Here is a 27,717-nt window from a genome sequence, read left to right as displayed (position 1 = left end):
CCCTCTGATGAAGATGCATTGCAGAGTCGGCTTGGAGAGTCAGCAGATGGGATATATCTTCCGGGCAGGCCGCCAGGGCTCTGTTCTTTGGTGGGAAATAGCCCTCTAATTTCTTGCTACTCCCTGAAAACATTTATAAATGAGTCACTGGAATCCTCACTTTAATCTTCCTAACACATCCCAGGTGACTCAAGCAGTAGTTGAAATAAATGTGCCCCCAAATTAAAAGGCACTTAGATGGCTGTGTTAATAATCGCTGTGTTGGCAGCAACGGAAGCTTCATGAGAATGAGGGCGGGCATTCAGACTCAAGAGAAACCTTGTGACAAGATGGGGTAGGGAGCCCTGCAGTCTCACCCCAAATCCTGGATGGGCAGAGACGCTCTGGAAGGGGTTGGCTGACCACAGTGGCTCCCACCCCTAGTAAGAGAGAGGCGAGAATCATTGTCAGAAAAGGGGAATCATAACTTCTTCATTCTCCGGCTACTCAGCTGTCCCAGCTCTGGGTGGTTGGATCAGAGTCTTGATTTGTTCAGTGATGTCACTTGGGCTTCAGGAAGCAATGCTTTCCTGGTGGACACACACACTGTGCTGGCCCTTAAATCTATAGAAGCATCACTGCAGGTGAGTCCAAGAGGCTTGGAGGCAAGAGATGGTCTGAGAGGAGAGAGAGAGAGAGAGAGCGCTTTGGAACCAAGCAGACCTGGCTTCTAAGCTCCGACATTTACAGCAACCCTCTGTTATATAATTTCGGGAAAATCACTTTCGATTTTTGATTCTTAATGATCTAAAATTGTGAAAAGTACTGACTTGTTATAGGGTGGGGAAATCAAAAGGGAAAGTGGATTTAGAGAGGGAGAGAGAGAGAGAGAGAGAGAGAGGTGAGAGATACCTGCATCCCGGCTTCACCACTTATTAAGCTTCTGCCCCTGCCACGCAGGTGGAGACTAGGGGGTTGAACCTGGTTCCTTGTGCCCTGTAAGATGTGCACTCTACCAGATGCACTATGTTTGACAAAGCTTTTCCCTTGCCCAGCCCTAGGCTACAAGCCTGACAGGGCAAGGATGGGATCTGCTCTGTCGACTGTGCAGTGACAGACACTAAGGGTTTGCCCGGAAATACTTGTGACATGAAGGAGAGAGTAGGAGGGACACACCAGGTTTGGAACCCCAGCCCTGCGCCTAGTGTAGACAGATGGCCTCCTCTGCGAGGTGGCTGGGTATTCTATCACCTGGCCCAGACTTCTCCCAGACTTTTTGTGGGAACTTAGTGAGGCAGTGGGGTATGAGAGCACCCAGCAACAAAGCTCTTTTCTTTCTTTTTCCCGTGCTTTCCAGAACTGTGCCAAGAGGCCTCTTCCGGGGAAGTCTTTCTGCTGGCCTCGGCAGCCCTCGCCAACATCACCTTCTTTGACTCCGTGGCCTGTGAGATGCTCCTGCAGCTGAACGCCGTCCGTGTCCTCCTGGAAGCCTGCGGGGACAAGCAGAGAGTGGACACGCCTTATACCCGGGACCAGGTCAGGAGCTGGGGCGGGTGGGACGGATCCTGGGGCCTGTAGCCATGGCAACAGGTCAGGGCTCAGGTTAGCTCCATCAGCCCTGCTAGTCACCTTCCTGAGGAGGTAAAAGTCATATGCCCTCCATGTGCCTTGTTCTCCCTGGAGCTTCTCTTGTGAGCGTCCCTGCACCTACACACGCCTTTTCCCATTGCAGTCACTATAGAATATTCCTGTATCTCCCTTCACACCTGTCCCTCCTGGGAGGCAGACAGACAGACACTGTGGGAAGGTGCTCTGGCCTCCTTGGAAAGCCTGTGTTCCCGTTATGCTGGTGCCTGTGTGACAGTTACTCTGCTTCGAGTATTTTTCCTTCTCTGCCCCTCTAGAGGCAGGGACTTGGAGCAAAGCCTGTTTCTGGGTTTTGAGCCTTCTATCTCTCTCTCTCTGTCTCTGTCTCTCTCTCTCTCTGTCTCTCTCTGGTATATTTGATTTTCATGTAAGGTTTTCCTTGGGAAAGGCATTTATGTTGTTACACTTATTTGAAAACACTTAATGGGAGGGGAAGACAGAGACGGGGAGAGAAAGATAGGCACCTGCAGATCTGCTTCACCGCTTGTGAAGCGACCCCCATCCCTGCAGGTGAAGAGCCAGGGGCTCAAACTGGGATCCTTGTGCTGGTGGCCCTTGCACTTCCTGTCATGTGCACTTAACCTGGTGTGCTACCACCCGGCTCCCAACTCTCCCCAAATTCTATGGTTAAGAAGTAGCTAGTCATAATTTGACTCTTGCCCTGCCCTTAGATCATGGTTTTTGACTCTCATCTGCTGCCATCTTGAAATAAAATGGAGATGATGTTGCCATGAGGCCACTGAGACTGAGTGCCATTCTTCTCTTGTTGATTTGGGCAACTTTGGGCAAGTCACAGTCTCTTGAATGACTTCAACTTGACCTTTCGAGTTGTGTGGGGTGTGGTTCTAAATTTCCTTTCCAGTCTAATCTTCTCACTTCTGAAGAGTTGGATAAGCACCCTCTGCCCTTAGAGATAAACTATGAGAGTATGCAGAGAAGAAGGATAGCTGTTAGACTGACCCTGACTTGGTTCCTGAGCTGGAATGGCAGTGGTATTCCTACATTACTTCCTTTGCAGTCACTGACCTTGGATGTGGGGAATGAGGCTGGAAGACGCACCCTGTGAGAGCCCCCTTTCTCCTACTCTTCCTCCTTCAGATAACACTGGGAGTTGCTGGTTCTCCGACCAATGTGATTCTGGGCTCCTTTATTTTGAAGTGCCCTTTCTGTGACTAACACCAGTTGTTTCATACAGGACACATGAAAGAAGTAATAACACGAATTTTGCACCCAGAAAGATTTTCCTTTAATAGTCTTATATAACTTTGGTCAATTCACTCCATTATTCAATGGAATTTGCAGCATAGTGGTTATGCATGAGCTTTGCATGTGTGAAGTCCCAGGTTTGATCCTTGGCACCACCAACAGCCAAAGCTAAGCCATGTTATGGTTGAAAAAAAGAGGGTCTCATCTGGGAGAGAACCTGCTATTTGAGGCCTAACCCTGACCCCCCCCCCCACTGCCCTGGGGAATGCTTCAGTCTCTGTCTACCTGAAAAAGTTGGCTGGGGTGGTCTGGGAGGTGGCATAATGGATAAAGCATTGGACTCTCAAGTATGAGGTCCTGAGTTCGATCCCTGGCAGCACATGTACCAGATTGATGTCTGGTTCTTTCTCTCTCCCTCTCTCTCTATATCCCTCTCATTGATAAATAAATAAAATATTTTTTAGAAAGTTGTCTGGGAGCAGTGGAGCCTCAGGGAATACCAAGGAAACATTACTTGAAATAAGAAATAAATAAACAAATGCATGTAAAAATTTTGGTCCAGTTCCTGGGACATAGAAAATGTCATCTGTGTGGAAATCACTGTCAGTGCTATTCTATTTTTTTTTTTTACTTTTTAAATAGTTTTCATTAGTGATTTAATAATGATTAACAAGATAGTAAGATAATAGGGATAAAATTCTATACAATTCCCACCACCAGAGTTCCACAACCCATCCCCTCCACTGGAAGCTTCCCTTAGGACAAGGACAAAGACGGGAAGAAATAAGATGGAGTTTCATTAGTCATTTTTTATCCCCAGAAACATAATCCTCTGGGAATATGGACCAAAATTCTTTATGGGGTGCAGAAAGTGGAAGGCCTGGCTTCTGTAATTGCTTCTCCATCGAACATGGATGTCGGCAGGTTGATACAAACCCCCAGCCTATTTCTATCTTCCCCTAGTGGGGCAGGGCTTTGGAGAGGTGAGGTTCCAGGACACAGTGGTGAGGTCATCTGCCCAGGGATGGAATCCTAGTAGCATCTGCAACTTGTTGGCTGGAAGGCGATAAGATATAAAGCAGGACAAATTGTTTAATGAACAGGAACCCAAAGGTAAGAATAGAACAGCTGGAATTAGGGTTCTTTGTGTGGAAAGAAACTAGGAAGCCTATTTTAGGCATGTTCCAAGGGGCCCATGACTTTAGTAATTTTTTTCTTGAGCCTGATAGCTAACATGCAGGTGGACTAAACATACGGTCTGGGAATATTTGGTGTCAGAGTGAGAGCAGGGCTAGACGGCTGTCAGTGCTTTTCTTACTGAACTTTAGATGGGTGACACAAACCTGAATGAAAGTCTCCTGGGTATACACAGGGCTTCTGGTCTCTCCCAGCTCAGCCATTCTCTGGCTTCCTGAGCAGAAACCCCTGCTGCTTTATCTGTCGTCAACCACCACCCCCAACCCCAAACACACATCCTGAAACTTCACTGATTTCTAAGAAGGAAGGGGGAAAAAATACGATCAAACTCTGCAAATACCAGTTATTTTGGAGAATGGAGTCTGAGATTTTTGCCACAGTCTCCCACCACCCATCTCTCTGACCTCTCCCTGCCCCCCACCCCATTTTCTCTGTCTCCCAGGTCTGAGGCAGGTGCAATTCTGCCCTGACTCACAGCAACCACTTAGCCCTTGAGAGTGTCCCCATTAAAGAAACAAATGGCTCTTCCCTGTGGCAGAAGGAGGATGAGTGTGATCAGAGTCCTCTCCATAATGAAGACAGAAGATGAATTAGACTCTCAAGTGGTCACCAGCCTCTGAAACACTTAGGAGATTAAATGCCCATGAGGCTTCCGGGAATGTATCTGCCGGTGACGCCAGTGCTGCCACAGGGCCTCTTGGGTTTGGGTCTATATTTTGTCCACCTGTGTTTGTACAGCTCAGCGAGAGCCCTTCTGACATCCCACCAAGCTGAGGCCACTTAATTTGTCAAAAGCTTTAACAGCTGGCCCGATCATGTGCTCACCCTCTTGGTGTGGACAGGTGTGAGTGGGGCCCTGGCCTGGGCTGATCCTGCTCCCTCTGCTGGTCCCAGGGAGCTAGATGTGGCCTGCAGGAAGACCTTCCCCAAAACCTGGGCGCATGGCCTGTGTTTTCATACTGAGGAGGTATTTTTTTCGAATTTAGTGGCAGCTTGATATAGGGCCTTGGGAAAGGGGCTTCTTGGTGCTGGCTCCCTCTGTCTGTCCTGCCCCTAGAGTAGTGGCAACCGCAGGGTCTGGGGCCTAGTGGGGGTGGTCCCAGGGCCACCCTGGCCACTGGCGGTGGAGACCAGGGCGGACCCTGAGAGTCCTGGGAGGGGGCCTAGTGACGACAGTGACACGCACTGAGAGAAAGGAAGCACACAGCCAGCTCCGGGAGAAGCCTCATGGACAACTTGCTTATTGGGGGACACAAGCAGACAGATATATATATACCCAAGGTTCAGAGAGAAGACTGAGGTAATCCTTAAGTCATACACACAATGTTTGAGCCTAGGTGGGAAGTTACCATACAGGATCCACTCGAGAGCTCACAATGATTGGTAGGCCTTTTTCTCTAAGGGTAGAGTACAAGCACCTCCGGGCACAGAGGAGGGAAGGGGCAGTTAAATAAAGCCAGGATATTTGCGGTGGGCTACCGGTCAGCCATGCACAGTAATTTATGGCCTAGTTCAAAGGGAATAGGGGGGCATGTACAGGAAGGTAGCCCATTGGGAAAAGCCCATCTATAATAAGTTCACGAGGTCAGGAGGACCAGAGAGAGGGGGCTCAGGCTCAACCCGCTCAGACTCTCATGGAAATAATGTCTTGGACTTCTCAGACAGTGGCCCTTTCCCCACAGCCTAATTATCCTCTCTCATTTTCTCTTCTTTTAAAAATTTTATTAGTGACTTAATAATGATTAACAAGATTGTAAGATAACAGGAATACAATTCCATACAATTCCCATTATCAGAGTTCCATATCTCACCCCCTCCATCGGAAGCTTCCCTATTCTTTATCCCTCTGGGAGTATGGATCAGAATTCTTTATGGGGTGCAGAAGGTGGGAGGTCTGGCTTCTGTAATTGCTTCTCTGCTGGACATGGGTGTTGACAGGTGGATCCATCCCCCAGCCTGTTTCTGTCTTTCCCTAGTGGGGCAGGGCTCTGGGGAGGAGAGGTTCTAGGACACATGGGTGAGGTGGTCTGCCCAGGGGAGTCAGGATGGCATCATAGTAGCGTCTGCAGCTTGATGGCTAGGAGGTAGTGGATGTCTCAGCTGCAGTTGGAGGATTTTGTGAAGGTCGACAGTCGTAGTTATTTGTTGTTTAGGGGGAGCTCTGGTCTGTTCCCTGTTACTTCATGGCCACGCCTCCCGGAAGTCCTTAAATTTCTCTTCTAGCCCCCAAGAGATACCCATCCATGGAACTTGACTCCTTCTGAGTCAAGAAGTTGCTTCTCCAGAAGTTGCTTGCTCTCATGGAGGTGAATGGTGTTGGTGCAAACTTCCCACGAAGTGTTACAACTCTTTTAGAATTTGTAGTGATTATTGTTGTTGTTATTGATGTCATCGTTGTTGGATAGGACAGAGAGAAATGGAGAGAGGAGGGGAAGACAGAGAGGAGGAGAGAAAGACAGACACCTGCAGACCTGCTTCACCGCCTGTGAAGCGACTCCCCTGCAGGTGGGGAGCCGGGGGCTCGAACTGGGATCCTTGCGCTGGTCCTTGCACTCTGTATTATGCACACTTAACCCAGTGTGCCACTCCCCCAACTCCCTATCTTTAAAAAAATGTTATTGCCACCATGTGCCTGCACAATGAATCCATGGCTCCCTTTGGCCATTTCTACCTTTTTTCCTTTTCTCTTTTTCTTTTTTATTTGACAGAACAGAGAGAAATTGAGAGGGGCTAGAGAGACAGAGAAAGAAAGATTGACACCCACAGACCTCCAACACTGCTCGGGAAGTGAACCCCCTGCAGGTGGGGAGCTAGAGGCTTGAATCTCGTCCTTGTGTTTGGTGATATGTGTACCACTGCCTGGCCCCCGTAATATGGCCTTTTTTTAAAAAAAAATCTTTAAAAAAATTTTTTAAATTATGTTTATTTATTTTTTAGAGACAGCCCTAAATGGAGAGGGAAGAGGGCGATAGAAAGGGAGAGAGATAGAGGGATACCTGCAACACTCCACTCGTGAAGCTTCTCCTCTGCAGGTGGGGACCGGGGGCTTGAACCTGGGTCCTTGAGCACTATAACACATGTGCTTAATCCGTAATGTGGCCTTTTAAGTCACACTTGTGGTGATGTGTTATAGCAGCAATAGAAAAGGAATACACCTTAATAAACCAAGACGTGGAAAAGTTAACTAACATTGCCAAGATCATGTGCGAAGGAAATCAGCTTTTATAACGGTGTTTATTCATTCTCTTAGCTCTCCACTGTCCCCTCCCCCCCGCTCCACCGTTTCTTCTTCTTCTTCCTCTTCCTCCTCCTCTTCCTCCTCCTCCTCTTCTTCCTCCTCCTCCACTTCTTCTTCTTCTTCTTCTTCTTCTTCTTCTTCTTCTTCTTCTTCTTCTTCTCCTTCTTCTTCTTCTTCTTCTCCTCCTTCTCCTCCTTCTCCTCCTTCTCCTCCTTCTCCTCCTCCTCCTCCTCCTCCTCCTCCTCCTCTTCCTCCTCCTTCTCCTTCTCCTCCTTCTCCTCCTTCTCCTCCTTCTCCTCCTCCTCCTCCTCCTCCTCCTTCTCCTTCTTCTTCTCCTTCTTCTTCTTCTTTTTGCTTTTGCCCAGAGCCTCTCTCAAGGCTGATTTCTCTACAGTCTCCAAATAACTACAGAGGGAATAGTACTCTTTCACTCTGGAGGACCAGAACTTAATTGCACATCATCAGACGGGATTGTATTAGCCTGGGCCAGGGGACAACTGGGTATGGGTCTCTTACCTTGTCCCCTTGACGGCATCACTTGGGTGTATCTACAAGGTAAACCAGAGTTGTCTCTAAAATCCCAGGCCTGGACTTGATTGCAAGAAAAAAAAAGAGTTGACCCATCTCACCTCTACATCAGGGCGCCTACAAAGATGCTTCAAAGGGGCGGAGGGGGGGGGGTGAAAGGAAGGCATAATTGGCATTTATTCAAATTGTGCTTAATTGAATACTTCATCTGCACCTCAGAAAACCACATGGGGTACAGGCTGTGTAAAGAGGAAGTAATTTTCATTAACAGTATCTAAATGAGCCTGACACAAAGACCTACCTGGGCCCGGGACACAGCTGATAACTGCAGTGTAATGAACTTGATTCAGTAGGCAGAAGTTTCTTGCCGTTTTGTCTTTTTTTCTCTTTCTTTTGCCCTTCCTCCCTCCCTTCCTCCCTCCCTTCCTTCCTTCCTTGATTTCTTGTTCCCTTCCTGTCTGCCTTCTTCTCTTCTTCCCTTTCTATCTTCCCTTCCTTCTTTCCTTTCTTCCCTTTTTGGACCTTTGTGTCAAGCATGCATGTTTATTCTGAGACCCCAGGCTGGAGTTAGAGCATAGCTGTCCTTGGGTTATAGAAACCAAAGACTTCTGTTAACAGCTCATCTAACAGAGAACTGGCCCTGTGTTCCCTTTCTCCTCAAACCATATGCTCTCTAACTTCTGGGGCAGCTTGCATTTTTATAAAAATCTTTATTTATTTATTATTAGATAGAGACAGAATTTGAGAGGGGGGTAGATCGACAGGGGGAGAGATAGATACCTGTAGCCCTGCTTCACCACTCATGAAGCTTTCACCCCACAGGTGGGGACTAAGGGCTTGAACCCAGGTCCTTGCACACTGTAATGTGTGTGCTTAACTAGGTGTGCCAGCGCTTGGCCCCTTTGGGCAACTTTCTGTCTTCTGATTGCATCTTTAATCCATTACTTCCCCTTTCTAACTTCTGTATGTGACAGCCCACAAGTAAACACAGTCATCTTAAAGGGGGGGGGGAATATTCAACAACCCTGTCTCTTTTAGTCCTGTTGTGTTTCTGAAATGCAAAGATGGGTTTGTCAAGTCCCTCACAAGACATCTGGTGGGTGTCTGCTTCCTGGCAGAGCTCTTGGGGTGCTCTTCTGTCCCTCAGCCCATCTCAGCTGTGCTCACACACCCCGACTTGACTCCTGACCAGGTGGGGAGCTGGACAGGGCTGATACACACGGATCCCACAGCACGTGCCTCCTGTTGAAAGTGGGAGTCTTCCGTGAAGATGAAAACAGTCCCTTTCTGTGTAAAAGAAGAAATTTCCCATATGCCCCCATTGGCATGGAACCAGTTCACGTCCAGCTCACGTAATCTTGTGATAAATATCACAGGACCTTGTGTCACCCAGTTCCAGGATTTAGGACAGAACTGGAGTGGGGGCTCTGAGCTCAGGAGACGGTGGGTACAGTCTCAGAGGTGAAGACATGCCTCCAGTTAGAACATATGTAAGTTTTGAAGAAACCTTTTTAGGAAAAGACAGACCCGCACAAATGAGAAATGTTTTATTTAATTTCTTCCTTCTTTTATTTATTTATTTATTTTTGGCACCGGGGTGATTGCTGGAGCTTGGTGCCTGCATGATGAATCCACCCCATCCAGGAAGCCTTCTCTTCTCCTTTTATTATGATGATAGAGGCAGAGATAAATAAGACAAGAAAGGGGAAGAGAGGAGAGAGAGAGAGAGACAGACTGACCTGCAGTCTGCTCCACCCTCTCCACCCCCTGCAGGTAGGGACTAGGGGACTTGACTGTGTGCTTTTCTGGTCGCACTGCTGCCCCACCCCTTATTTAATTCTCATTTTTATTACCACTTGAGAATCGGTCTGCTCGTTTTCATTTTGTTGTTTGCGTCAGGAGCAGTGCTGTGGGAGGCACCTGAGTTCAGGTCTCTGCGGGGTCTGTGGAGATGGCTGGCTGGTCCTTTCCTTAGTCCAGTTTCGTGCCCTGAGTTACTCACGTGCCCGTGTCATCGGGCAAGATCAACGGGCTGGGCTTCTAGTCAAGATTCACTGCCCGTGCTGGCAACAGCATCCCGTCACTCTGCAGACCCTCGGCCATGGCCAGCACTGAGGCTCAGGACCAGACTTGTGGAGAACAGCCCACCAGCCGCTTGGCGTGTGCCTCGACCCATCTGTCTCACGCGCGTGTTCTCTCCCGTGACCTCACTCTCCGCCAGTGCCACGGTGGAAGCAAGAGGGGTTCTTCGTCAGGGCAAGAAGCGAGACTGAAGGGACCCTGATCCGGGATGGGAGCTAGCAGGCACCTACCTCTTCTGTCGAAAGCTCAGGGCCTGGGGACAGTGGGGACCCGGAGGCAGATGATGACAGCGTCCCCACTCTTGCTCAGGTCACACACTGGAACCCTCGGGGGCTAGCCTAGCACCAGATTCTCAGGAGTGGCCTCGTCAGCAGGCGGACACGTTTGGCTGACAGACATCGGTGAGGGTGGGGGCAAATAGCAATGGACGGGGGGTCAGCTGACCGAAAGGCGCCACAGGCTGAGGGAAGCTTTGTAGGTCCTTACCTAGCTGTAGGGACACCAGGTAGTTCAGGTGTGCACATTTCCCTCCCTCCTTCCTTCCTTCCTTCCTTCCTTCCTTCCTTCCTTCCTTCCTTCCTTCCTTCCTTCCCTCTCTCTCTATCTCTTTCTTTCGTTGCTATTGATCTCACAGGGGCTTCACTGCTCTGAGTCAACATTTTCCTGGAGAGAGAGGGGAGGGAGGGAGGAAGGAGAGAGAGAGAGAGAGAGAGAGAGAGAGAGAGATCCCACAGCACAAAAGCTTTCGTCAAAACAGTGGGGGTCAGATTCAAACCTTGGTTCTGTACGTGGCAAAGCAGGTACAGGTGAGCTATTTTGCTTACTCTCATTAATTTCTTCCTTCTCTTTTCCAGATTGTGACCATCTTGGCAAACATGTCAGTCCTGGAACAGTGTGCCTCTGACATCATCCAGGAGAATGGTACGCCTTCCTGGCGGTGTGTGTGTGTGTGTGTTTGGCTAAGCAGGACCATGGGCTTTTTGATCTCTCTCTCTCTCTCTCTCTCTCTCACTGTGTACATATGGTTTTTTAGCATGAGCATATGTGTGTGAGCTCAGTGTGTTCTACTGGGCACAAATTCATGCTTGCCTGCCTGCATGGGGCTTCGATTTTTGGGGCATGGACAATGAAGACAGGAAACAAGGTGAAAATAAACTAAGGAAGAATGTCAATAAGGACCAAGGTGGGGCAGGGGGAGTGGTAGTCGCTACCTTTACTGGGTGATGAACAGAAGAAAGAGGCTTCTTTATGACTCAAATGTAAAAAAGTTGTTCCTTTAAAAAATTTTATTATCTATATTTATTTATTTGATAGAGACAGGCAGAAATTGAAAGGAAGGGGCAGATAGAGTGGGAGGCAGAGAGACACCTACAGCCCTGCTTCACCGCTCATGAAGCTTTCCCCCTGCAGGTGGGGACCAGGGGCTTGAACCCGGGTCCTTCTGCACTGTAATGTGTGTGCTTAACCAGCTACGCCACCACCTGGCTCCAAAAGTCCCTTCAACAAGAGGATGCATCCTGGTTTTCAGTGACTCTGACATGTTGGCTTTGCCTGTGTTAAGAAGCTGAAGTGCTGAAGGAGGGGCGGGGGGGTCGGGAGCAGGTCAGGCCACGTGGGATCCCTCAAATCCTTACCTGGAGCCCTTGGTTTCCCCCTGTGTTTCTCTGATTTCACCTGGTGCTGAGATGTCACACAGGTTCTGGTGAGGATGGCCAGTTACTGTCCCAGAATCCAATCCAACAGTCTCAGGGTGGGCTGGCTGCCTCACAGCTGGAAGCAGAGTGATGAGGGCTTCCTGTGACTGGGAAATAAGGCAGCAATTAACAGTCGGTTGGAAGCCAGAGACAATGAGGGCAAGTGAGCAGGGAGCCAGGCCCAGCTGCCTCTGCTCTTGTCACCCCCCCTCTCCCACGTTGCTTCACTGCTTGACCAAACATGCCTATTATCTACCCCCCATCACTCTGCTCCTGATTGAAAGACATCCCTTTATGTTTTTTTGCTTTTTGGTGTTTTGTGTGTGTGTGTGTGTGTGTGTGTGTGTGTGTGTGTGTGTGTGTGTGATTGAACTAATGATGAAAAACTTGATGGAACCAGCTGAGGCTGAGAGGCGGGGTTGTCCTGTGGCCAGGCTGATGGCACTCGATTGTCTCAAGTTCAGATGGTCAGCTGGGCTGGGTCTCCGTGGGTCTGTGGACTTGACACAAGAGGATCTGGCGTTTATAAAGGGCTTTGAGGGGGCTACTGAGTGCAGGGTGTTGGCCCACCTGGCTGAGTGCACATATGACCAGGCACACGGACTAAGGTGCAAACCCCCCCAGTCCCCATCTGTGGGGGCTTCACAAGAGGTGAAACAGTGCTGCACTTCTCTCTCTTTCTCTCTCTCTCTCATTCTCTCAATCTTCTTCTTCCCTCTCAATTTCTGTCTTTCATATATATCTGGGCAATCTTGTTGATTGTTATTAAAGCGCTAATAGGAAAAAAAAAACAAAACTAGGCTAGGCGGTACACACCGCGTTAAGTGCACATAGCACCAAGTGCAGGAATCCTGGTTTGAGTCCCCGGCTCCCCACCTGCAAGGGGGGGGTCACTTCACAAGCGGTGAAGCAGGTCTGCAGGTGTCTGTCTTTCCCCCTCTCTGTCTTCCCCTGACCTCTCAATTTCTCTCTGTCCTGTCCAGTAAAATTGGAAAAAAAATAAAAACATGCCAGGAGCAGTGGATTCACAGTGCTGGTACACAGCCCCAACAGTAACCCTGGAGAGAGAAAAAAAAAACTGGGAAAAATGAGCATTGAAAATAGTGGATTCACCATGCAGGTACCAAGCCCCAAAGATAACCCTAGTGATAATAACAAAAGAAGAAGGAGGAGGAGGAGGAGGAGGAGGGGGAGGGGGAGGGGGAGGGGGAGGGGAGGGGGAGGGGGAGGGGGAGGAGGAGGAGGAGGAAGAAGAAGAAGAAGAAGAAGAAGAAGAAGAAGAAGAAGAAGAAGAAGAAGAAGAAGAAGAAGAAGAAGAAGAAGAAGAAGAAGGAGAAAGAACTATTGGCTGCCCATTCAGTCAAGTCATGGCCACCTGCCACATGGCTGACTTTGGACTGGCTGAGAGCACAGAGCTCAGGAAGGCCTTACTTCTTCTTTTGTTTTAATTTTTTTATATTTATTTATTTATTCCCTTTTGTTGTCCTTGTTGTTTTATTGTTGTAGTTATTATTGATGTCATTGTTATTGGATAAGACAGAGAGAGATGGAGAGAGGAGAGGAAGACAGAGATGGGGAGAGAAAGACAGACACCTACAGACCTGCTTCACCGCCTGTGAAGCGACTCCCCTGCAGGTGGGGAGCCGGGGGCTCAAACCGGGATCCCTACGCCGGTCCTTGTGCTTCATTCTATGTGCGCTTAACCTGCTGTGCTACCACCCGACTCCCAAGGAAGCCCTTACTTCTTTCCGAGAGCATCTCACGCTGTAGTTGTGGCCTCCTGCCCACTGGGATGACATGAGGAGCACCACCCTGCATTCACACTGTGCAAATGAGGGAGGGAGGAATGGGGAGAGGCTGGGGCCCTGAAAAAACTGGAAACAAAATGGGCTTGACCTGGTGGCTGGGTTTTCAACTGCAAAGTGGGAATCATACATACACCTGCCTTCCTGCAGTGAGCGAGCAGGGGTAGGAAGCGTGTCAGAAGAGCACAGAGCAGGCGCCGTGCTGCAGACCTGCTTGTTAGGAATTGGTGGTAATCTCGGGCTCAGTGGGAAAAAGAAAGTTCATTTATTTATTTACTTGTGCCTCCAGGGTTATCACTGAGGCTGGGTGCCAACACTAGGAATCCACGTTCCCAGCAGCCATCTTTCCCCCTATTTTATTAGATAAGACAAAGAGAAATTGAGAGAGGAGGGGGAGATACGGAAGAAAGACACCTGCAGACCTGCTCCACCACTTGTGAAGCGTCTCCCTCTCCCCCCACAGGTGGGTAGCGGGGTCTCCAACCTGGATCCTTGTGTGGGTCCTTGTGCTTTGTACTATGTGCGTTTAGCCAGGAGCACCACTGCCCGCTCCCGTGAAGATACAGTTTACAGAAGTCAGGCAAGTCTCCAGTGGGGAGCATGCTGGGGAAGCAGTCAGGGACCCTGGCAGAGACCAGACTGCCTGGTCTGGACGGGACATGCCCCGTGTGCGGGCTCGGTTTTGAAAGATGGTTAAGCACACATGTTACCATGCAAAGACCTGGGTTCAACCCCCCGGCCTTCACCTGCGGAGGTGTGTGTGGGGGGTGGGGCTTCTTGAGCCATGAAGCAGTGCTGCAGGAGTGTTTCTCTCTTTTTTTCTCTCTCTCTCCTTCTCTCTCTCCCCCTTCTCTCTTGATTTCTTTCTGTCTCTGTCCAAAAATTATATAAAATGGAAAAATAAAGTAAAATAAAAAGCAAGACAGTCCTGAGAGTCAGGGTGGTAGCACAGCAGGTTCAGCGCAGGTGGCCCTAAGCGCAAGGACAGGTGTAAGGATCCCGGTTCGAGCCCCCGGCTCCCCACCTGCAGGGGAGTCGCTTCACAGGCGGTGAAGCAGGTCTGCAGGTGTCTATCTTTCTCTCCTCCTCTCTGTCTTCCCCTCCTCTCTCCATTTCTCTCTGTCCTATCCAACAACGACGACATCAACAACAATAATAACTACAACAATAAAACAAGGGCAACAAAAGGGAATAAATAAATTAAAATATATTTTTTTTAAACAAAAAGCAAGCCAGTCCTTTTCCTAGCACACTTGAGTCTTCGGGATGCACTGATCTGGCAGACAGCGATTTCTTCTCTGTCATGCTCCCAATTCTATGTGAGGGTTGCTGGCGGGGGAGACCAGTGAAGGGGGGGCTGAAGGGGGGTGTGAGAGGCTATGACCACTGGTTCTCCACGTACTGTGAAGCAGGATAAACCCCTTTTAGCTGGCTCTGCTTCCCCATCTGGGGGTGGGATTAACTCCGAGAGATTTTCTGAGTTTCTTTTTTTAAAAAAATTTATTAATTTTATTTAATTTTTAAAATTTTCTTTATTGGGGAATTGATGTTTTACATTCGACAGTAAATACAATAGTTTGTACATGCATAACATACAGGTCCAAAAAGGATGACAGCGGACCTAGTGGGAGTTATATTTTATGCAGAAAACAAATTGTACGCATGCCAGGATCTTTCCTTACGGGCATGTGGGCACAGGGATCCCTGAGACTGTGTTGTCTTCAGGGCTTTGGGATGGAAGCGCCTCACCCTGAGATTAGTGTGTGTGGCAGCCAGAAAACCCCACGAGTAGGGGAGTCAGGCGGTAGCGCAGTGGGTTAAGCGCAGGTGGCGCAAAGCGCAAGGACTGGCATAAGGATCCCGGTTCGAGACCCCGGCTCCCCACCTGCAGGGGAGTCGCTTCACAGGCGGTGAAGCAGGTCTGCAGGTGTCTGTCTTTCTCTCCCCCTCTCTGTCTTCCCTTCCTCTCTCCATTTCTCTCTATCCTATTCAACAACAACATTAATAACAACAACAATAAAACAACAAGGGCAGCAAAAAGAAATAAATATTAACAAAAAAAAAAAAAGAAAACCCCACGAGGGACATTCCTTCCTGATGGTCCTTTAGAGTATAGCGACTGGGTGTGTGGCATCAGAGACTCTTCAGACAGACAAGGGGGGGTGACGCTGTCCAGCTCCCTGTGTGCTCCAGCTCTCCTACAGCACCCCGCAACCCTGCCGTCATCCGCCCAGTCACTGGCCGTGTCCTGTCCATGTCCTGTCCAGGGGTTGAGCTCATCATGGGCTTGCTGTCTGAGAAGCCGAGGTCTGGGACGCCAGCCGAGGTGGCAGCCTGCGAGCGAGTCCAGCAGAAGGCCGCCGTGACGCTGGCTCGCCTCAGCCGAGACCCAGAGGTGGCACGGGAAGCTGTTCGACTGAGCTGTGAGTGCTGCTGGTGGCGGCGGGAATGGGGTGGGGGGTAGAGGGTGGGGGTGGTCCAGAGGCCCTGGTAACACCAGAGGACCCGGATCAAGGGCTGGTTGGGTGAGCCTCGCTCTCCTGGATCCGGGAGACGCCAGGATGGAGACCCGGGCGTGAACGTCTGGTCTACCTTGTGAGCTGCAGTTCAAATGACCAAGGGCAAGAGCCTGGAGTAGCTGAAGTGGGACCCCATAGCGACTCTCCTACAGGTGTTTCGTCCACCAGGATTCTATGCTTTTATTCACTCATTCATTCAGTCATTCATTCAGTCATCCACTCACTTGTTTACTCACTCTTTTGTTCATCCAACTCCTTCATGACTCTACCCATTCACTGTTAGCGCCTTTCCTCACTACTCATGAGAGCACTCATTCATTCATTCTATCAGTCACTTATTTACCCAACAATATTTTCAGACCTCCTTCACGCTCTTTGCGGGACTTTATTTCAAGTACTAGGCATGGGATACTGACTGGAATACCTGACCACACTACACCACTACCCTGACCACATGTGCTTATAGCTTCACCCAGGAAGGCAAAGTGAAAGGAAGAACCTGAACCCGTGTCCCATACAGCAGTGCTCACACAGGGGGACGGGCCCCTCGCAAAGGCACAGGGAGTTCAGTGTGGCCTTTCAGTCATCTGGTGCCGAGGACTTCAGCAAGAGGTGACGCCGGGGAGGGAGAAACACCCAGCTCCCCTCAAGACTTGGTGGAGGATGAACTAACAGAATGTCTGTCACCTTTTGCTACCATCCTCTCCTGGCCAGTGGGCTTTCTTCCCTTTGATTCTTAGAGTTTGATGAGTCAGTCTGCACCAAGAAGAAAGGTTGTATTTAACTTTTCATTGTGAAGTCCTAGGCAACACTGAACTAACTCAGTCTGTCATTTTCAGTAATCTTAGTCATACCATTTTATTTAATTTCTTTATTATTGGATAGAGACAGAGAGAAATTGAGAGGAGAGTAGGAGATAGAGAGGGAAAAAGACAGAGAGACACCTGTAGCCCTGCTTCAACACTTGTGAAGCTTTCCCCCTGCAGGTGGGGACCAGGGGCTTGAAAACAGGGCCTTATGCACTGTAATGTTTGCATTTAACCAGGTGCACCACAGCCTGGCCCCTGATTTTAGTCATATATATATATACATGTATTGAGAGAACTAGGTAATAGGGCTTAAAAAAATAAAGGTAATGAACAGACAGTTCCATTGGTGGAACTACAAGTATTAGAGAGTTCTGGTAAAATCTGAAGTCCTTAGAAAAAGGTCGGCAAAATAGCTCACTGGGATAGTGCCCTGCTTTGCCATGTGTGTGACCCAGCTTTGACCCCCCCCCCCCACTATGTTGGAGGAAGCTTCAGTGTTGTCCTTACTAGCACAAGGGAGAGGAAGCCAGATTATCACCCCATCACAGGCATTGCTGGGGCTCAAACTTGGGACCTCATGTTTGAGAGTCCAAAGCCCTATAATGGTCTATTTAGTTGTGAATGGGAGACAGAACCAGAGCACACTTGGGCATATACCATGCCAAACACTGAACTTGAGACCTCATACCTGCGAGCCTGGGGCTTTATTCACTGTACTTCTTCTTCTTGGGCTGCTATTTTTACAACCATGTATATATATATTTTTTGCCTCCAGGGTTATCGCTGAGGCTCAGTACTGGCACTGTGAATCCACTGTTCCTGGTGGCCTTTTTTTCCCCCCTTCATTTTATTCAATAGGACTGACAGAAATTGAGAGGGGAGGGGAAAATGAGGAGGAGAGAAAGACAGACACCTGCAGACCTGCTTCTCCACTTGTGAAACATCCCCCTGCAGGTGGGGAGCCGGGGGCTCAAGCCTGGACCCTTGAGCTGGTCCTTGCCCCTCCCCACACACACAGTCTCACTTTTTCTATTTGAATAAAGCACTAGAAGTCCTAGAGGTGGCAAAAATAAATCATTGTGATGGAGATCTAGCAAGAACCACAGTACTGTCTGCTACAGTTTGAATTAAGATCTGTCCTGACTGAGTTTTTAGAGCATGAGTGTTTTTTAAAAAAATTATTAATTTATTTGTTAGATAGAAACAGAGAAAGGAAGGGGGGGGAATAGAGAGAGAAAGAGGCAGAGAGACACCTGCAGCCCTGCTTCACCACTCATGAAGCTTCCCCCCTGCAGGTGGGGACCAGGGCCTTGAACCTGGGGCCTTGTGCACTGTAATGTGTGTGCTCAACCAGGTGCGCCACCTCCTGGCCCCAGTATGAGTGTTTTTTAGGTAAAGAAAGTCCAAGAGACCACAGCACTGAAGCATCCTTCAGTGCAGTAGGGGGCCAGGCTGAAACTGGGCCGGGCGCATGGCAGAGCAGAGCACTGTGCAGGGAGAGCTCCTTCACCGGCCTTTCCCAGTGTGTCTGCAGTGCTTGCGCTACTCCACCCCTCCGGGTCTGCTCACCAGCAGCTGTTCCAGGTGGTGGCAGTCTGGCAGGTGGATGGGGGACTCTGGGAGCCACCTGCCTTCCCGGGCTCCCCCGTAAAGAACTGTGTGCAAACGTGGACAAGCACCTATGGGTCAGGCTTGGTGTGCTCTCCTGCAGGTATGTCCCGCCTCATCGAGCTCTGCAGATCCCCCTCTGAAAGGAACAGCAGTGACGCGGTGCTCGTGGCCTGTCTGGTGAGTCCTCAGCCTCCTGGGGCTTTCTTCCTGGGCTCTGGGAGGGCCGGGACCTCTGTGCTGCCCTGGGCTGGGCTCAGCTAGGGAGCTTCTGTGGGCTTCAATTTTTCTCTCTAAAGTTAGGACTGGGGGGCCAGGCGGTGGCACACCTGGTTAAACACACACGTTACAGTATGAAAAGACTGGGGTTCAAGCCCCTGGTCCCTACCTGCAGGGGGAAGGCTTCACAAGTGTTGAAGCAGGCCTACAGGCCTCTCTCTCTACCTCCCCCTCTTTCAATTACTGTCTGTCTCTATCCAATAATAAATACACAAAACTATAATTAAAGGATGAAAATAAAATTAGAACTTTACTTGTAAATAGTGTATATGAGCTACACCTCTTATTTAGCTTAATCCAGACACGTGTGGGAAAAATGGCAGGCCACACAGGTGACTGGGGTGGGGCCGGGGGAATCAGCCACCTCAGAGGTTCTGGAGAAGCTTAACAGCAGCTCAAGACCCCCATATGGGTGGAGGTGGTGAGGCCAAGGTAGTGGCGGCCATGGAGTCTCGACTGTGGGTGTGCTCCGTCTCTCCCAGAGCAGAGAGCGTGAGAAGAGCCTTCCTCCTCCTGAAGCAGAGGCCCTCTTCTCTGAGGGCTCTGTAGTTTCCTTCTGCGTTGGAAGGACAAGAGAGCAGGAGAGGACCAGGAAGTGTGCTTAGAACTAGGGCAGTGCTTTCTGGGAGGTCCCCACCCACTTCTCTCTCTCTCTCTCTCTCTCTCTCTCCCTCTCTCTAATTGTTTTATTGGTTATTAATAGTTTGTCACATGATTGTAAGATTGCAATGTCTAGTTCACACCACACCCGCCACCTCAGTTCTGTCTGTGTCCCCACCCTCCCACCTCCCGATATATCCACTAGAGTTCTCTGAAGTCTTACAGCTTGCTTGCTTGTGTTTTGTCTTTTTTTTTCTTTTTTTGGCAAGTTCAAGATGGTTTCACTCATAGGTGGAATCTACAGATCTGAACTGCATGACATTTAGCAGTGTGTTTTAGACAGTAAAGATGGACTGAGTGATGCTGTGTATCATGCACTTACAAGGACACCACCCGGGAGTCGGGCTGTAGCGCAGCGGGTTAAGCACAGGTGGTGCAAAGCACAAGGACCGGCATAAAGATCCCGGTTCGAACCCCGGCTCCCCACCTGCAGGGGAGTCGCTTCACAGGCGGTGAAGCAGGTCTGCAGGTGTCTATCTTTCTCTCCTCCTCTCTGTCTTCCCCTCCTCTCTCCATTTCTCTCTGTCCTATCCAACAACGACGACAACAACAATAATAACTACAACAATAGAACAACAAGGGCAACAAAAGGGAATAAATAAATAAAATAAATAAATATTTAAAAAGAAAAAAAACAAGGACACCACCCTGGGAGGAAAATGACCAACAGCTGATCTCATGGCACTGGTCCTCATGTCTGTAGAACAAGCAACTGTGTGTGTGTGTGTGTGTGTGTGTGTGTGTGTGTGTGTGTGTGTGTGTGCGTGTGTGTGTACCTTTGGCGGTCAGTGGGCTTGTTTAATACTTGGCTGTTTGCAGACTGTCTGGAAGGAGAGCTGCAGTGACTGGCTGCTAATCTTGGAGCAGGATGGAGGCTTTGGCTGGGTGCTGGGCTCTCTGAGGCTGGTGGGTGCTGGGGCAGAGGTGGGGGGTGGAGGCGCACTGTCTGGCTTGGGTAGGATTCATGCCCCAGAACCTTGGGGGAGAGGAGGGCATCTGTCTACCTTTGCATTTTATTTTCCAGGCCTGTTTCTAGTTCTCTTTCCTTTTTAAATTTTTTAATTTATTTTTAAGGTCTGCCTCCTCTTTTGAAAAGTGTTTCTCCTTCTTTCCCTGCCTCCTCCTCTCTTTGATGGCTTCACTCATCTTTTCTTTCCTCCCACTCAATCCTCTTCCTGTCCTCCTCCCCTTCAAATCCTCTCTCTCCCTGACTATCCTCCTCACCTCCAGGGCACCCTCTCTTTTTCGTTCCCTCTCTCCTCTTAAATGCGGTGTCATTTCCCCACCTCTCTCATTACTCTCATATTTTCCTCTCGTGCTGTTTCTCTTCTGTTGCCTCTTTCTCTGCTCTTTCCTTCTACCTCATTTCTTCTCTGCGTGGAACTCATCTCTCTCTCTCTCTCATCTTTTTTTGCCCCGTCCTTTATTTTTACCTCAGTCCTAGTAAACACACCAAATCACCTACTTTGTCTACGTACTGAGGCTACGGGGCTCCACCTGGACAGCAAGCTTGCTTTGCCGCACACAGTGCAGGCTTCAATTCAACCCCTACCCCATGGGAGAAAACTTCCATGCTGTGGTGTCTTTCCTTCTGTCTGAAAAACTCAACCCAAACAAGTAAAGGTGTGGTAGAGATGATACAGACACACGCAGACACACACAGACACACACACACACGACTTAATTTTTAATGTGACAACTCAGAGGCAGTGGGACTGATTCTCCCATTTGGACCCAAGAGGAATCAGAGCTTGCTAAGGAATTCAGTCTGTTTAGCCCTTGAAGAAATCCTAAGCCGTGAAAGGCAGGACACACCCCAGAGATGGTCGCTTAACATCTACTTACTTGACTGTAAGGTTGCTGTTGGTCACCTGGTGACCAGTGGACCAGCTAATCCAGGCACCAGGTGATCAAGGTGGGGCTGATAAGAGATGCCGCTTCCCACAATGCATCTCTCAGACCCACTGGGGGTGATACACCCGTTCTGACCTGTGTTCTCTGTTTTCTCTCCAGGCTGCTCTGCGGAGATTGGCCGGGGTCTGTCCTGAAGGCCTCCAGGACTCCGACCTCCAGCAGCTCATCCAGCCCCGGCTCGTGGACTCTTTCTTGCTCTGCAGTAACATGGAAGAGAGTTTTGTGTAGACAGTGGGGGAGAGGAAAGCCTGGAGCCTCATTCTCATGCCCACTCCCTCCCTCCTTATTTATACTTAATTTATTTCCTCCCTAAGATGGAAAGAGCCTAGCAATATCAGAAGACGGTCTGTGGTCTTTGAAAGCCTTTTTCTCTTCTTTTACTTCTGTGACTTTTCTATTGTAGATGTTGAAATGCAAAGTGGCAAATGTGACAGATTGTCATGGGCGACTCCATCTTGCTCTCTCGACTTACTACATCATCTGCCTCCCCCCACCGGCCCCCACATTTTTTGAGACCAAAATATTTTGAATGTCCAATATTTTTTAAATTGGATTTTCTGTTTCTAAAACATTTAAAATGAATTTTATAGTCAAAAGGAACATTTGATTCTTTAATAATAAATGAATCCTACAAAATATGCCTACAAGAGTTTCTGATTAATTCATGTCTTAAACTGGGTTCTTTCTTCTCAAGATTACATCGCACACACACTTTCTCCTTACTACAACTACACAGAGAATTGTGTTGTCTTTATAGGTGTATAAATGTTTTAAGTTTGGCATGATTTGGTAAGAAGTCACAGTGATTTTCAAAAGCTTTCCTACATAGTTTCTTGTGAGTTTTCTGGTTTCCTCACCCGGGGAAGAAAGTCCTCAGAGAAAAGCACAGTGAATTAAGGTACTTCTGCAAAATCATGACTGACAGTGGTGTGTGGGGGCTGGGCCACTCGGAACTGTGACGGACATACTCTGACTGTGCCTGTTTCTTCCGCTTGCACTTGGTAGGTTGGAGCTGGTGATTTGTGAGAAGTATCTACGGAGACTAGCAGATGCTACAAGTCAGAGCTCTCTGTCCCTCTCCACCCCCACGCCTCCCAGTGTCACTGTCTGAAAGTATCTTGTATCTTAAAAACCTGTAAATTCTCCTGAAAGATGTTGTTGTTGTTATTGTAGGGGTGTCACCACTCTGGGTGGGCTGTCATGGAGAGAAAGAGAGAGAGACAGAGAGACAGAGACCATGGCACCATATCTCCCAATGCTGTGGACACAGGATTCAAACCTATGTATACGGCAAAGAAGGCGCACTGTCTCGGTGAGCTATTTTGCTTATATTCCTAAATGGTTTCACAGCATCATACGGTAGTCTGATTCTATACAATTTAGGAAACATTTCTTGAGTTTCTCTTAGTCTGAGCAAGTCAACCTAATGCGTAAGGTTCAGGCCAGGTATCTTCCATGCAGGATCTCACGCACATAACAATCACACCTGATTGGCGTTGAGTCACTTGCCAAGGATGCTCATTAGAAAGTGGTACTAGGATCTGAATCTAATCATGTTTTTTTGTTAAATAGTAGGTGAGGGGGGGAGAGAGAGAGAGAGAGAGAGAGAGAGAGAGAGAGAGACTGTGTGGACTGTGTGTGCTGCTCCCTTGGATGGCCGGTGACTGGAACCTGGGTCCTCATGTATCAAAGTCTGCACCCTACCAGGTAAAGTATCTCCTGGCCCCAGTTTACAAATTTTAATCAAATGATTTTTAAGTACTGGTCTTCAGCCTTTACCTCTTCATCTACAATAATTTTAGTAGTAGATATGAACATCCTTTTAGGGAAGTGAATAGGACTTAGACATTGAAATAAAACTTAAGTTATCAAAATAGAGAGCCTGTGTTAATTTTTTTTTTTTTTGCCTCCAGGGTTATTGCTGGGGCTCAGTGCCTACACTAAAAACCCACTGCTCCTGGTGGGTTCTTTCTTTCTTTCTTTCTTTCTTTCTTTCTTTCTTTCTTTCTTTCTTTTTTTTCCGTTTTGTTGCTATTGTTGGGTAGGACAGAGAGAAATCTAGAGAGGAGGAGAAGACAGAGAGGGGGAGAGAAAGATAGACTCTTGTAAACCTGTTTCACCGCCTGTGAGGTGACCACACCCCTTCAGGTGGGGAGCTGGGGACCAAGAGCTTTCTGCTGGTGTTTGTACTTCTCACCATGTGTGCTTAACCCAATGCATTACTGCTCCCCCCAGCCCCCCAGCCCTCCTCCTCTGTAGATTTTGGCCAATACCAGGTCATCTTTAAAATAGCTATTTTCTTTTTCTTGTTTCAGAGTAAAACAGTGAAGACAAATTAATTTAAATGCAGTTTATTACCCATTTTTAAAAGCAATGGCAGTCTCAGGCAGTGTTTCTTGTTAGAAAAAAACGGTACCTTTGTAGAAGTTCTGTTTATGCCCTCCATTTTACCTGTGGTTTCTTCAGCATTCAGGGATAACCAGGATGGATAAAGCAGAAATTAGAGGCTATTTTTAAATAGGTGTGTGTGTGCATGTGTGTTTTTGAGGACTTCTGGTCCTCACAGGAAATCATGGAGTCCAAGCAGAGGTAGAGAAATTCATGATGGCCTATTTCAGTAGTCTCAAATTTTGGCATTACATAGAGATGAAAATCGAGTCAGTTTACCTACTTGTCTTAACAGTCTCTCTTGCTGGGCTTGTGTGAGGGTGTTTCTTCCCGGGCACGTGCTCTCTGGGCTGGAGAGAACTCGACCGGAGCCAACCTGGGCTGCTGCTCACTCAGCAACACGGGAGAGAGACCAGGAACTCGTGGCAGAGTGGAACACAATGCGTCTTGATTGATCAGAGACAATGCTTTTATCTATTTTGAACCAGAAGTGGCAAGTCGGAAAAGGAGATGGCTGGGAAAGGGGGTGGAGAAAAGGAAAGAGCAGGAAGGTAGAAAGCTTCCGTAGCAATGGTTGCTAGGGTTTTAACTGGCGGGATTAATGTGCCCTGCAGGCAGGGCGGGTCTCGAAGTAGAAAGAAGATAGATCAGGCAACACAATGATTATGTAAATAGGCCATAGTGTCAGCAGTGGAGGATGGAGCAGGGGGGCTGCCCGACATTCTCTAAAGTTGAAAGCCTCTGCCCTAAGGTCAGAAGTGGGAGAAGCTTTTAGAGTTATTTTCAACTCCATTTTTTGGTTTGACTGTTCCCGTTGCTCCTAACTCCCTCAGTGCTTCCTGTTGAATTCAAATAGTACATGCCCTGAGGAGCAGGTTTGGAGAAGGACATGCAAATTTGTGATTATTATTATTTTAAATTTCTTTTAAAAATATTTATTTATTAATGAGTGGTATAGGAGGAGAGAGAGAAAGAACCAGATTATCACTCTGGTACATGTGCTGCTGGGGATTGAACTTAGGACCTCATGCTTGAGAGTCCAATACTTTATCCACTGCTCCACCTCTCGGACCACTTATTTTAAATTTCTTTATTGGGGGATTAATGGTTTACGGTTGTCAGTAAAATACAGTAGTTTGAGCATGTATAACATTTCCCAGTTTCCCACATAACAATACAACCCCCTCTAGATCCTCCTCTGCCATCCTGTTCCAGGACCTGAACCCTCCCCCACCCCAGAGTTTTTTACCGGTGCAATACACCAACGCCAGTCCAAGTTCTGCTTAGTGTTTTCCCTTCTGATCTTGCTTTTCAACTTCTGCCATACTCATCCTTCTTTTTCTGACTTATCTCACTTAATATGATTCCTTTGTTTTTATTTTTGTTAGTTTTTAATACTCACATTTTGAATCCTTCAAGCTTCATCCAAGATGGGGTGAAGAAGGTGAATTCGCCATGTTTAATAGCTGAGTAGTATTCCATTGTGTATATAGACCACGACTTACTAGGCATGTTCATTTTAAAGATATCTGGAAAGTTTATTAATCTATATAATGAATAAACATATATATGCTTACTTATTTATCTATTTCACTTTAATGAAAGAAATTCAGGAGAAGGGTACAAAGAGAGAGACCAGAGCACTGCTCAGCTCTGACTTACAGTGGTACTAGGGATTAAACCTAGAACCTCAGAGCCTTGGGCATGAATGATTTTTGTGTAACCATTCTTTAAACCTCAAAAGTTATTTAGAAATAAATAATGGACTTACCTGCACTTCCTAGAGCTTCTAAAGTTTAAATATTATCTGAGGAGTTATGCTTAGACAGTTTGCCTGGAGATAGGAATTGGATGATCAACCCATCTGAGGGAGGGAATACATTGATTGCCTCACACCAGGTTTACACGTTGAAATCTTCAAGTTTCGAAGGGGACATTGGTTTTTGGTTTTTTATGTTTTTTTTTTTTTTTGCCTCCAGGATTGTTGCTGGGGCTCGGTGCCTGCACTGCGAATCCACTGCTTCTGGAGACCATTTTTTCCCATTTTGTTGCCCTAGTTGTTGTTGTTATTGTTACTATTGCCACTGATGATGTTGTTGTTGGAAAGGACAGAGAAATGGACAGAGGAGGGAGAGACAGAGAGGGGGAGAGAAAGATACCTGCAGACCTCGAGCATGGGGTCCCGAGTTTGAGCCCCGGCAGCACATGTGTCGGAGTGATGTCTGCTTCTTTCTCCTCCTATCTTTCTCATAAATAAATAAAATCTTTAAACAAATAAAAGAGTTCTTTGGGGGTGATAGTGGGTCTTCATTTGATGAGTTAATACCAACCCCGAAAGACTCAGACATTCATATGGACACCTACTGGGCCCTTTGCATGTTTCCCAGGTCTAAGAAGAACTGGTAACAGGTGGTTTTCGGAGCTCTCTGCCCTGGGGCGGGCCTGGCAGTATGCTGCGATCTGAAACTTGAAATCAAATTTATGATCTTTTACTCGCTGCACACATTTAGCACAATACATCCATGGCAGAATGAGGCAGGACATCTAGGGTATAATTAACAATCACTATTCTGTGAGAGTCGCAGCAACACACATGCCAATTTGCCTGTCAAACTCCAAAGGAGAGAGGAAGGGGCCATATGGAAACCATACAAAACAAAGCCCTTGTTTTCAGGATCCAAGTCAGCAGTTGCTCTGTCCTTGTGTAGAGGGGAAGGAATTTGGGATCAGTGGGCTCTGAGTATAAATTCACTGCTTGAGTGGGCGGAAGCGCAGCAGGTTAGGCGCACATGGCGAAAAGCCCGAGGACCAGTGTATGGGTCCCGGTTTGAGCCCCCAGCTCCCCAGGGTCAGGGGAGTCGCTTCACAAGCGATGAAGCAGGTCTGCAGGTGTCTGTATTTCTCTCCCCCTCTCTGTCTTCCCCTCCTCTCTCCATTTCTCTCTGTCCTATCCAACAACAATGACATCTATAACAATAATAACTACAACAATAAAAAAACAAGGGCAACAAAAGGGGGAAAAATAGGCAGACAACTGACCCCACCAATGTGTCCTGGAGCTCCACTTCCCCAGAGCCCTGCCCCACTAGGGAAAGAGAGAGACAGGCTGGGAGTATGGATCCACCTGCCAACGCCCATGTTCAGCAGGGAAGCAATGACAGAAGCCAGACCTTCCACCTTCTGCACCCCACAATGACCCTGGGTCCATACTCCCAGAGGGATAAAGAATAGGAAAGCTATCAGGGGAGGGGATGGAATACGGAGTTCTGGTGGTGGGAATTGTGTGGAGTTGTACCCCTCTTATCCTATGGTTTTGTCAGTGTTTCCTTTTTTTTTTTTTTAAAGATGTTTATTTATGAGAAAGATAGGAGGAGAGAGAAAGAACCAGACATCACTCTGGCACATGTGCAGCTGTGGGCATCGAACTCAGGACCTCATGCTTGAGAGTCCAAAGCTTTACCACTGCTCCACCTCCTGGACCACCAGTGTTTCCTTTTTATAAATAAAAATTAATAATAATAATAATAATAATAATAGCCTCCAGGAGCAGTGGATGCATGGTGCAGGCACTGTACCCCAGCAATAACCCTGGAGGAAAAAAAAAAAGAATACACTCAATCCACTATTCAGTGAATGTCCTACTGAGATTGAAAAATACAAGAGGCCCAATATAAAAATGCTTGGTACAACTATACAAAGTCCTTCTTACTATACTATTGGAGAAGGAAGAGATGGAAAGACATCTAGATGCTTTTAAGAAGTTCTGTTGCATAGCAAGTACCAACAGTTGACCCTGGAGGCAAAAAAGAAAAAAAATCACTGCTGGACTCTCCAGAATAAAATGTCAATTCAGTGGGCTTCTGTGGATCCTTGGGGGGCAGGGGGAGTGGTCACGGAAGATTTCAATGGAGACCCAGGAGTCAGAAGATAAAGTTCAGAAAACGAAGATACTAGGTTTCATAGAGGATTTGGGACAAGCTGGATGTGTACTACTACTAGTAATAATGAATAATAATAATAGTAATAGTAATAGAACTTTCTAGGGGGTCGGGCAGTAGTGCAGCAGGTTAAGCGCACGTGGTACTGTCGTGATGCCAGAGGCCGGGGGAAAAAAAAAAAAACACACACACACACACACACACACACACACACACACACACACAC

The 27,717-nt window shown here is 47.9% G+C and overlaps 1 protein-coding gene across 3 annotated transcripts in view; it reads left to right on the top strand.

Moving 5' to 3' along the window:
* Nucleotides 1–27,717, top strand: part of INSC (INSC spindle orientation adaptor protein) — a 548,619-nt gene that overhangs the window by 106,039 nt on the left and 414,863 nt on the right. For 2 of the 3 annotated variants that reach the window (XM_007533628.2, XM_060177116.1), the window contains 5 exons: nt 1,337–1,515; nt 10,732–10,798; nt 15,644–15,799; nt 18,416–18,492; nt 21,265–21,796. In XM_007533628.2, the coding sequence (XP_007533690.1) occupies nt 1,337–1,515; nt 10,732–10,798; nt 15,644–15,799; nt 18,416–18,492; nt 21,265–21,393 (608 nt within the window). In that variant the 3' untranslated portion in view covers nt 21,394–21,796. Of the gene's footprint in view, nt 1–1,336; nt 1,516–10,731; nt 10,799–15,643; nt 15,800–18,415; nt 18,493–21,264; nt 21,797–27,717 lie in introns of those variants that run through there. The other variant, XM_060177117.1, reaches the window with a different exon arrangement.

This window comes from Erinaceus europaeus, chromosome 17 (genome assembly GCF_950295315.1).
Source record: "Erinaceus europaeus chromosome 17, mEriEur2.1, whole genome shotgun sequence".
Taxonomy (NCBI): Eukaryota; Metazoa; Chordata; class Mammalia; order Eulipotyphla; family Erinaceidae; genus Erinaceus; species Erinaceus europaeus.
The sequence above is the reverse complement of the archived record's forward strand: the minus strand, read 5'-3'. Positions and strand labels throughout refer to the sequence as shown.